The sequence below is a fragment of the Crocodylus porosus genome, unplaced genomic scaffold, assembly GCF_001723895.1.
Source record: "Crocodylus porosus isolate Cpor-Errol unplaced genomic scaffold, CroPor_comp1, whole genome shotgun sequence".
NCBI classification, from domain to species: domain Eukaryota; kingdom Metazoa; phylum Chordata; order Crocodylia; family Crocodylidae; genus Crocodylus; species Crocodylus porosus.
In genome coordinates this window covers 24002433-24014144 of record NW_017728943.1, presented here as the reverse complement: position 1 = coordinate 24014144, position 11712 = coordinate 24002433, and the positions used below count along the sequence as shown (strand labels likewise).

The 11712-nt window shown below is 48.1% G+C and overlaps 1 protein-coding gene across 1 annotated transcript in view; it reads right to left on the bottom strand.

Annotated features, from left to right (window-relative positions):
- The window catches only part of TTBK1 (tau tubulin kinase 1), a 288897-nt gene that overhangs the window by 69369 nt on the left and 207816 nt on the right, over positions 1 to 11712 (bottom strand). Inside the window, exon 9 of the mRNA XM_019549020.1 lies at positions 11024 to 11178. Within this exon, the coding sequence (XP_019404565.1) occupies positions 11024 to 11178 (155 nt within the window). The remainder of the gene's footprint in view (positions 1 to 11023; positions 11179 to 11712) is intronic.

The following is an 11712-nucleotide window of genomic DNA, read 5'->3' as shown; positions in this document are numbered from 1 at the left end:
CCCCCTGGCTAGGCAGTGCCTGCCCCTGCCTCCTCCCTCACCATGGGGGGCGTTCATCTGCCCCCTCCATGACCTTACCCTACCCCCACCCTTCCACCACAACAGACTTACCATCTGATGGCAGCTGTACCGGATATCGGATCGGTATTGGCCAATATGCATCCTTAAATACCAGCTATCGGTATCAGCCCCCAAAATTTCTATCAGTGCATCCCTACTGCTAACTCTATATTCCGTAAGCAAGTCAGATGAAACCAAGATTGGTTTGAGGCATGCTCACATGCACTGATTGCATTTATCAAGGCCAAACAATGTTAAATCATAAGAAAATGCCTCAGATGGAACTCTGAAGGAACTGAGAAAAGCAAAGAGAGCTGCTCAGCATATTTCAAGACGCTGCAACCGTGCAAGAAAATTCAATCCACATTTGACACTGGAAATGGTGGCATGTATGATGGAATCAAGAAGGTGATAGATCCAACTGCAAACAAGTCTGTTCCATTAAAGACAGCAACAGGAAGTCAGAAGAAAGTAGCAGATGGAAAGATGGGAAGAAGACTATCTTGAACTGTACTCAAGGGGAAGTGGTGTCACTGAAAGCCCTTAACTGTATTGAGAGTCTGTCTGTCCTTGAAAAGCTTGATGATTTACCTAAGGGCCTAAGTCTTCTTTGTCAAGTTTCCGATCCAACTTTTCTAAACGGTCTGTTTCCAACATTCTGCACAGGTCACTGCTTCTAGTGTTGGAGTTGCCAGATCTTGTGGAGTATATTGTTGTGCTACAGGGCATCTCAGGAGATGATCCATGGTTTGCTTCTCCTAACAGATACATTGGTTGGTTGTGTAGAGGCCCCATGATTTCATGAGGAAGTTGCATATGCTGAGACCCACTCTAAATCTGTCCAGGCTCCCCCATGTGTGCCATTTGTAGCTGGAGCCAGATGCTAATAGCTCACTGCTGGTAATTCCTCCCAGGCTGCATTCAACAGCTTTGCCACCTAGTTTCCCCCATTCTCTGTGCCAAAGGGTAGTTCTGGTTGATTCCAGTGATGTGGTCAATGGTATGATATAAGACAAAAAGCTGTTTCTTGATGAGAGACAACAGTGTGCTGGTTGATGTCCATATAATGGGTGGCAGTCATATGACTTGTACCTGCCAGTCAGTGTTGCCTGCTACTTTCCTCCTGTTGTAAAGGGACACTATATCAGATAGTGTGTATAAACAAGCAACAGTGGTGGATTTTAGGCAGCCTGTCATAATTCTGCATGTATCATTTAGGGCAGTGTGACTTGAGCATCCCCAGCTGGTACAGCCATATTCAGCCACAGAGGAACAACATGCTAAGGCAATAGTGCATAGGGTGGATGGCTGTGCTCCCCACTTGAAATTTGGGAGCTTATGCAAAATGTTGTTTCATGTGTTGACCTTGGCTTTGGTAATTAATACATGCTTGTTTGTAACTAAATGTACAGTCCAGTGTTACCCCTAAATAGACTGGGTATTTCTGATGTTTGAGATGCTGGTCACTCAAGGTGACATTCAGGTGTTGTTCTGCATCACAGTTCCTCAGATGGAAAGCACAGATTTGGATTTTGCTAGGGTTAGGTTTGAGATAATTATTTAGGTAGTAATCTGAAATCTCGTTCAGTGCCCCCTCCAGTATTTTCTCCGTGTCCTCAAAACTCTTCTGCTGTGTGGTAATGCAGAGATTGTCAGCATAGATGAAATGCTGGCATTCAGCAGGAAGTGGCTGATCGTTAATGTAAATGTAAATAAAAGTAGGGCAAGCACACTGTCTTGTGGTAAGCTGTTCCTTGGGGAGCACCATCTACTTTTCTGGCCATTTAATTCTACCTGTTATGAATGGTCTGGCTTATTTAGTCATCAGGTACAGTGGAGGCCCTAAGTAAGGCCACAGACAACCTGGCTAATGGCAAAGCCCCAGGAAAAGATGGCATTCCCACAGAAGTGATTAAGTTTGAGAAATCTGTGCTTCTTGCCCTCCCATATGAACTTCTTACTCACTGCTGGGCAGTAGGGACAGTGCCACACGATATAGGGGATGCCAATATAGTCATTCTGTATAAGAATAAAGGCAACTGCAGTGACTGCAACAACTATAATGGCATTTCACTATTAAGCATTCAGGTGGTCCTCAGAAGACTTCAGATCTTTGCTGACTGTATTTACCCTGAGTCACGGTGGCTGCTTACAGACATTAAAAAAACAAACTGAGTTTTACCAGAAGAAGCATTGTGTTAGTTCGACCCAGCTCTGCAGTATCAATATGGATCAGGTGCTTCAGCAGGGGTTTTTTGGTGCTTTTGTCTAAATTCAATCAGCTATTAGATAAAAGCACCAAAAAACCCCACTATAGGACCCGATCTATACAGATGTTGGGCTAGCCAGGTCCAACTAATGCACTGCTTCTTCTGGGCATATGCTGGGCTCAGTGCAAGAGTGCACCAAGTTTAAAATAAACTTTCTTCAATGTCTGTAAGCAGCAAGTGCAACTTCACAGTTAGTATATCCACCATAAATATGATTTTCTCACTCTGAAAAAGCCAAGAAAAATGTAGGGAACAAAGATTATTCCTTTATATCATCTTCATTGACCTGACCAAGACCTTTGACCTTCCACCTATGTGCACACCAGAGAGCACTTTCAAGGATTTGCAAGCTGTTCTTCTGAATTTCATCTGAAAAAACAGGAGGCCAAAATTGGATGAATCAGCATGACACCGGCCTTCCAATATGGGAGGTCTTGCAGCTTCTAATATAATGGCATATTATTTGCAGGCCATTTATAGGATAAAAGTTAGCATGTGAAATCTTATTCAAAGCAACGGATTGCTAGAGAACAAGAATGGTACATTTGGAAATCAATTTCCTCACATGTTGGGTAAGAGAAACTTAAAGACCACCTTTTTATCCAGAGTACTTTGAGATCCCTAGATAAGTATAATTTTTTTTCCCTGTACCCTTCCACTATAACACACACAAAAGGCAGTTCTTATCTGGAACTGATTCAACATGCAACTTTGTATTAGTCAGGGTGGGTACAAAAAAGTTCTCACTAAGTCATTTACCCTTGACATACGTATTTTCAAGAGAAAAAGGGCTGATTTCTAAAATAAACGCACATTTAAATAGAAAAGGGAGTGCATAGGAAGCCTAAGCAAATGAAGGCATGGGAAACAGACCTGGGGAAAGAAACTGAGCTAGAGCAATTGAGAAAAATATGTCAGCAGGGTTAGACTCAACTCCCTGCCTAACATCTGAAACCTTTAGGGAAGAAACCTGTTGGAGTTTGGTCTCTGCCTTATCTACATATTCACAGAGCAACTTTTTCACAAATGGACTTTGAAACCCAGGGGAACCTCACCATCCTTTACCTCCCCTGTAAAAGATAAGTTTCTCTTTTACCTGGAAGAACTTTTACAATCTTTGAATTCTCTGCCTGAAGATGGATGTTTGGACCCAAAAACTTAGAAAGAAAGGAATTTTTTTGCTACTATTTAGTTGGTCCAATAAAAGATATCACCTCTAGCTCAAAAGTTTTGTCTGCCTCTGCTTTTTAGACCAACGCAGCTACAAGCTATATCTCTGAGCAGGATTATTCATCTTTCATATGTTTTACCCAAAGAAAACTCCTAAAAAATAGGAGTTCTGTGAAGACAGATGGTGCCAATCTCCAACGACGGTAAAACTTATATTTTCTAATAGTGTCACTTCATGTTGGAGAGGCTGGGGAGAAAGAACCATTTTTTCCATATGTGGTGGTTGTGCCCAGATCTCCAAATATTTGTGGGGGCAGTGAGAAGAAGGTGCAAGGGAAGTGACCAGAATAAGAACCATTGCATTGAAACCTGTCTTGCTGTCAGTTTCTAGAACATGTATTGCACAAATGTGGAAGGAATCACAGACCCCCACTGAAAAGAATGCCAAAGCAGAATTCACAGTCATATGGGACACAGCACAAATTTGAGCACCCTATGACATGCAACAGCATGTGGGCCCCAACTGGAAATGCTAGGCCCCATGTAATCTAAGACACACCAAAAACTCAGAAATACAAATAGGCCCTACCCAGAGGAGGATCCAAGGAGTTGCAGTATGCAGTTGCACTCCCCATTCCTTTAATTCTTGCTCTACCCAAACTTTAAAACTAACTGCCTGGGAGGGGCAGCAGCATTTCTATTCAGATAGCCCTTAGGGCAGGGATGGGCAAAATACAGTCCTCAAAATGAATACAGCCAGCCAAGTGATTCTATCTGGCCTGCAGAGGTCCCTTGGCTCTGCCCAGCCCAGGCACAGAGGGCAGTCCAGGCTGTGCCCAGGTGTGAAGGTGCTGCCTGGCGCAGAGTACAGTCCACCCTATCCCTGTGCACAGCTCTTGGGCACGCTGGAATTATAGTCTACAGGGTCAGGTGGTGCAGGAGTGAGGCAGGGTGGCACAGTAGCTGGACTCAGTTTTCTGGCAGCCCCCATGACAGCAGCTTGCTCTACCCTTACGCTGTCTGGCGCTAGATAGGATCAACTGACATTTCCCTGGAACCCCACTTTGGACCTCTCCCCACCAGGCTGTATAAACAGTCTTGATGGGGGGGCTTGGGTCAACACACCACCCACCTCCCAGCCCTCAAGAGCTTCCAAAACTCCTTATGTGGCCCTCCAACCCAAATATTTGCCCACCTCTGCTTTAACCTGTTCCTAACTAATCTCTCTTCACTCCACAGGTGTTAATGACCCTCTCTCCTTTTTAATGGTCTTGATGTTCTGTTAATCAACCTATTCTTTCTTCTGCAATTCTGATATCTGATAGCCATTCCTGGTAATATCTCTTTTATTTCACAGCCCTGAAGAATGCTTTTATCTCTTGGCAAAAACCTGAACTCAGGTGTAATACTATTAACTCAGAGGAACATTAACTCAGGTGTAAAAATGACTGACGACTGACTGTGAAGTGTTGGATGCATGCGTTGGCAGGATGCTCAGGGAGACTGGGTTTTGATTTCTCACTCTGAATAAGAGATGAACATTTAGCTGTAATGCCTATGGGACTAATAACAATAATTTATTTTGACTATTTTTGCCTAGCTTATTGTGTTTTTTTTAAATTTATATAGAAAATCTAGCACATAAGTACACATTCCTAGAAAGTTACTTCTGTTTTGCTTTGAGCTTAAATGGAGTAATATAGTTCTCAGTCCCTACCATATTAGTAAAACTTGTACTTTCTCTTAAACTGCAGAAAAATATGCATTGTATTACAGGTGATCATGATGCACAACTCTATCTGAACCCCCTTTTCAAAATCCTATATCCACCCACTGACCTACCCACCACAGAGATTAGATACACAGTGGGAGCATCTACACAAGGCGCTTTTCTGCACAGTAGAACAGTTTACTACAGTAAGCATCTGCATCTACATATGCAGACACTTGCTGCACAGTAAACTGCTCTAATCATGAATAAATTTACCTTCAAATGCAAGTAGCAAATTTACTCAAGAATAGTTACTGCGCACATGTAGATGCTGCCCAGAAGCAAATTTGTTCCTGGTCAGCCCCTCCACCAGGGGGCCAGCCTCATTTCAGCCTCAGGGCCCCAGAGCTGGGAGCCTCTCCTGCCCCAGGGCTGGGTCAGCTCTGGGCCTCCCTAAGCCCCAGGCGCTTAAAAGTCTGCGGGGACATTGGAGCCTAGGGACATGTGCTGGCAGCCTGTGGATACAGCTGACCACTGCATCACCCAACACAAGCTGCAGGGCAGCTGCAGCAGCCTGCCTGCACCCCAACACTACTCCCTGGCACCACAGTGCTGCACAGCTGCAAGAGCCGTGCCATCCAGGTCTCCAGTGGGTTGCAGGCACCTGCCAAGCCTGGCAGTACCCCGTCCCAGCTGCAGCCAGCCTCTGGCCACTGAGACCAGCTGCAGCTGGCCACAGGTGACCCACAGCAGCCTGCCCTGACTCTGCAGCTGCTGTCTGGCACCACCTTGCTGTACACCTGCCAGTCCTGCACCATGTCCCTGTGCTGGGTGCTGCAGGCAGCTGCCTAGGCCTAGCATCACCAGAACTGCCATGCAGAGGGAGACATGCTGGCATCATCCCCAATGCTAGACATCACCGACTAGGACCCCAACTGGTCCCAAGTGGAGACTGCAGACCTGATTATGCTGTGGGGTGAGGCTGAGGTCCTCAGCCAGTTTGTGTGGGGTGGGCACTCCAACACCCACATTTAAAAGGGGCTGTTGGACTGTTTGTGGGAGCATGGGCACAGACAGTCAGTGCACCAGTGCTACATAAAGGTTAAGGCCTTGAAGGCACAGTGAGTCACTGTCACCCACCACAACCGCCTGTCAGGGACTGTCCACAAGTCCATGCTCTTTATGCTGCAACTGGATGACCTTCTTGTGCTCTGGGACACTGGCTGTAGCAATGCCATGTACTTGAGCACAGCCGAGTGTACCCACAGTGATGTGTCACTAAGGGAGGGCCCCTTGGGCTGCCAGCCCCCCATCCCACCTAGCTTCCTGCCCCCAGTGTCATCTGCCAGCTCTAGGAACCTGAGCCAGTGCATGTCCCACCAGCTATGTGGCCTCAGCCCCACCCATGAGGCCAGGCCAGTCATGGCAGCACCGGCTGGCAGCAGCTCCAGCTCTTCCCTATAGGGGGCCCCTGCACAGGCAGCTGGATGTCACACCCCTGTGATCCAGGACACCACCAGGAGCTACACACCTTCAAAGCCACTGGGGATCAACCAGAACTGCTGGGCATGCCTGCCCCACCCACCTGTTAAGCCCCACACTGGAGAGGAAAGCCATGCCTCCCCATCCCTGCCCCAGGCCCCCTTTCCCTTCCTGGATTGCCCATGCTCCCCTGGTCCCCATGTCCCCCCCTCCCAGAGCACACAGGAAGGTGGTAGACAGTGCAAAACTTTATTGAGCAGGTTGTGCCCCCACAGCTAGGAGGACATAGGCCTCTCACACACCGAGGAATGTGTGGATGCCAGCAGAGATGTCCTCATTGGCTGCAGGAGGCAGGTAGCACAGCATAGGCTGTGGGGCAGCACAGGCTTGCCTGCTGCACCACCAGAGCTCAGGGTCTCATGCCAGGTGCGCAGATGTGCTTGGGGTACTATGGCCACCAGCAGCAGCAGGGTATAGTGGGTTGAGCACCCCTCAGTCCATGCAAACAGCTCCTGGCAATGCACCTGGGACATCTGCATCAGGGGCATGCTTCAGGCAGAGTGACAGCATCGTGGGGGGCCTGGCTTCCCCAGAAAGGCTCCCTGCATATGGGAAACATGGAGGTGCCAGCAGCTCTGCATCCCAGTCATCTGGGAGCCCCATACCTACCAAGCCCGTGTGCCATAGGCTTGGCAGTAGCACACAAAACAGGTAGGCTTGCAGGAAGAGAAGGCAGGGATCTGGATCTGCAGCAGCAGGTGCTGCCAGGAGCCAAGCCTGTCCCTGCTTGATGCCAGCAGCCTACAAGCCCCTAGAGAGCTAGCAGGGACAGGGGGATTGGCCTGTGACTGCCTTGGCCCAGGTCTGCCCAATCAACTTATCATGGTTCATGGGCAGTCACGCATATACAACCCTTGACCTAAGGCCATATGGCCCCCAGTATAGAGCATCTAACCTCAGAAATGTTGCAAACTCTCACAAACAGTCTTTTTCTCATGGCTCTGCAAATCGTGCAGCTGCATGCAGGGGAGAGGATTCAGTTGGCAGGCAGGATGGCAGGTCAGGGTCACCACCAGCCTGGGCTGGGGCCCTGCAGATGCACCAGCTCCAGAAGAGGAGGAGACAGGACTGAACCCTTCTGCTGGACCACCTGGACATAGTGTCCAAGGTGCAGCTGACAGACTCACAGGCACAACAAGAAGAGGATGTTGCCCAGCAGGAGACTTGGTGGGAGGAGAACATTGCTCAGGAGGACACTTGATGGGTGGAGGATGTGGCCTGCAAGGAGGCACAGGACCAAGTGGACTGGGAGTTCAGGGTAAGGCTCCTGGTTCTGGAGAAGTGCCACACTGATGTCCTAGAGTAGTGGCAGGCTGTGCTGGTGGAAGTGATGAAAGAGGACCACCAGGTGCTGGACACCATCCTAGCCTTGGTGATGCTTGCTGCCCTGCCCCCAGCCCCATCTACCCCCTGGCAGCTACCCGCTGCCTAGCAGCAACCCCTTTCCTCCTCCCACTAGGCTTCACAAAACAGCTTTCCCTGGGCCTTGCAGATATTGTGCAGCAACTGGCTGCAATGATGATCCCTGAAATGTTGGCCTCAGTGACTTCCAGGTGGGCGGTGAGGGTGTGCCAGCATCCCTTCAGGCAGCCAAAGGCACATTCCACCAGGATGCAGGGCTGGCCCAGCCACCAGTTGAAGCGGGTCTGGCAGGGGTCCAGCTGGCTGGTGTAGGGCCATATAAGCCAGGGGAGGAACAGGTAGGCAACGTCCCTGATGAGAAGGGGTGGGACCACCATCGCACCTAGCTGAAGTTACCAGCACTGGCAGGTAGGAGTTCTAAAGCACATGGTCATTGTGGGCACTGCCCACCCAGTTGGCACTCATGTTCATGACAGCATCACAGTGGTTGACAATGGCCTGGAGCACACCAGAGTGGAAGCCCCGCCGACTGTAGTATGGGTAGTTGCCATAGGGAGGGTAGGTGATGGGGATATGCATCTTGTCCAGCACCAAGATGCATAGGGGAAGTCCAGAGCATGGGACCCCACCACCGCCTCCAGGGAGTTGTGCACACAGAGCACCATGTGTCCCAGCATGCTCTGGAGGGCACCACACACCTCCAGGATGGCCTTCCAGGCACCAGCCTTGTCCACATCAAAGAGGTGGCCAATGTAATGGAAGCTGGTAGGCAGGGGCAACTGGTGCCTCCCAAGTCTGGGGTGGGGCACCTGGTCACCAATGGGGGGTGCTCCCCAGCAGCCGATTGCTGAGCCAGGGGCAAAACTGGAAGTGCATTTCTGGTTCATGGCTAGTACTTCCAGGGGGTGCACGGCTGATCTCAGCGGGTGCACATAGGTGCATGACCCCCTATGCACCACCAATGCTGGCAGTTCTGGCCAGCTTGAACAGTGCAATGGTCAGCTGGGAAATGCAGTCATGTGGTGGTGTCCTGCCACTCCAGGTGTGGACAGAGCTGCTCCAGGAGATCCAGGAAGGTGGTCTGGGTCATCTGGAATGCTTCCAGCCACTGCTTGTCATCCCAGGTGGTTTGGACAATGTGCAGGCACCAGTCCTGGCTGGCTGGGCAAGCCGAAAGGTGTCAAGGCTGGAGGCCCAGGAGGGTGTGGATGGCCCCAGCAGTGGTGTCCAGGAGCTCATCACAGTCATTCCTGCTGGCAGCAGGATAGGGTCCAGGCAGCAGCTGCATGGCAACAGGGGATCTGTGATTGTGTGGTGAGACCAGTCAGGCGGTCACTGCATGTGTGGGGAGCTGGCAGGGCCCAGACTGCCCTGGGCCAAATGGAGGTCACCACAGCAGGCCAGCAAGGTCAACACCATGGGCAGCAGGAGCCCAGGGCACTGGCCACTGAAGCCAGGGCAGAGGCTGGAGCAGCCATGGCATGGAGAGGCAGAGGCTGCAGCAGGAGAGCCACTGCATGCTGCTCATGCTCTGTGCACACTGCTCCCACCCAGAAAAGCAGCTGGCTAGGGAGAAGAGAGTGGAGCTGCTTTTTAAAGATGGCTGCCAGCTGCAGGCAGCTGCAGCCCGAGCTTCCAGCTCCCCCTGGTGGCAGCAAGGGGCCATTCCAGAGCCACAGGAAGCTGAAGCGGTTTGCCACCAGGAGCAGCAAATCCGCTCCTGCTTCTCTGCATGTGTAGACACAAGGCCGAGAGCATTTACTCTCAAGTAGTTTACTTGAGAATAAACTGCTTCCAGATCATTTGCATATGCAGTAAAATGCAGCACCAAGTAGACCACAGGTACAAGTGTCAAGGGTTTGTAGTAGAAATTAACAGATACCACACAGGATGAATAAGCACCTGAAACCCACCACAACTATGCAGGCACTCTGAAAACTGCATCAGCATATCAGGCTCTGCCGAGTTTGCCTGGCACCAAGTAACATGCATGAGCACATCCACAATGTCACAGAGTTTCTGACTCCCTGGGCACATCTACTTGAAATGCTAAAAGTACAGTAGACTAATTCTACTGTGCATTAGCGCATCATGGCAAAAGTCACGCTAATGCACAGTAGAATTAGTCTACTATACATTACTGTCACTTAAAAGACGCGTGCCAGTGCTACTTATACCTGTTATTACTGGTACTAACTTAATGTGCCATACTGACAAGTGCATTAATGCACATGTAGACATGCCCCCTGTGTAATATGCTCAATGGCCCCACCAGTCCCTATCAAAGGGTTTCAGAATGTTCCTGATGTAGTAGGAAAATACGTTAATACACACATTCATGCTTAAGACAACAAGAGCATCACTCAGGCAGTTGCGTTCCAGTAGCTATGGGCAGGCAAGGTTCTTTGGGTAGATGTGATATCTATAATTAAAACAACTAAATAGTTGGAAAAAGTTATTTTTAAGCTTTTAAGCATAAACACCCTTTGTCAGGCATAGGGAGACTGCTGGTGTTGTGTGTTCTCTAAAGTAGGAAGAAGCTAATTTCACAGACCTGTGTATTGTAAATTAGCTTCTTTTCTACCTTGGAGAACACACAACACCAGCATTCTCCCTATGCCTTACGAAGGCTGCTTGTGCCCGAAATCTTGCAAAACAATTTTTCCCAACTATTTAGCTGATTTAATAAAAAGATACCACATCTACCAAAGAACCTTGCCTGCCCATGTCCTTAGACCAACATGGCTACCAACACTCTATTGATATACACATTACTTTTATAGCCACATGGAATGGAAGCTTCTGCTGCTGGTTTTCAGAGCAGTCATGACTTCTGTCTTTCAAACACTGCTGTCACTGAAAGATAAAAGCCTACAGAGAGCATACAGTGTGTGAAGGTAACACTTACCCAAACATGGCTGCTGTCTGCCTGGTGTTCTGCTGTGGTGGAGTAGAGGTGCTCGTTGACAATAAAATGTCCGTACCAGCTTTCTCCCAGTCAAAGGCTTCATTCTCAGTGATGCCTCTTTCCTTCATGCTGTTCTCAAATACAGACATGATCAGCTAGAGAAGTATATGTTGAAACAAAAAGGAGATACATTACCTTCATCAAAATAACTGTGTGTGATCTGAAAGAAAACTTTTAACATTGATGCTAGTGTTGATCAAAATGAAAAATTTTCTTTAAATGTTGACACTTTAAATTTGTTTTCATTCCAAACTAAAACATCTGTAATCAATAATCTTGATCAAGCTACATCAATAATCTTGTGGTAGCTTGAAATATTTTTGTAGATTATGGAAAACAGCTGCTCCTCTTATTAATATGCTGAGTGTTTGCCTTTTTCTCTTTATCAAAGCATCAAGCTGCCTCATTACAATACAAAAGGAAATGGTTTTGATCCAGGAAATGAGTTCCAATCAGTACTAGTTATAGGTGCATTTGATTATAAAAATGAAATATTTCAAGTTAAATAAAATATTATAAAATAATAAAAAAATTAAAAGTAAAATTTGAAATGAAATTTTGTTTGGGAAAGACATTGCAAAATATTGACTCAACAAACTTTTAGAAATATTTTTTTCTTTTCATTTTTT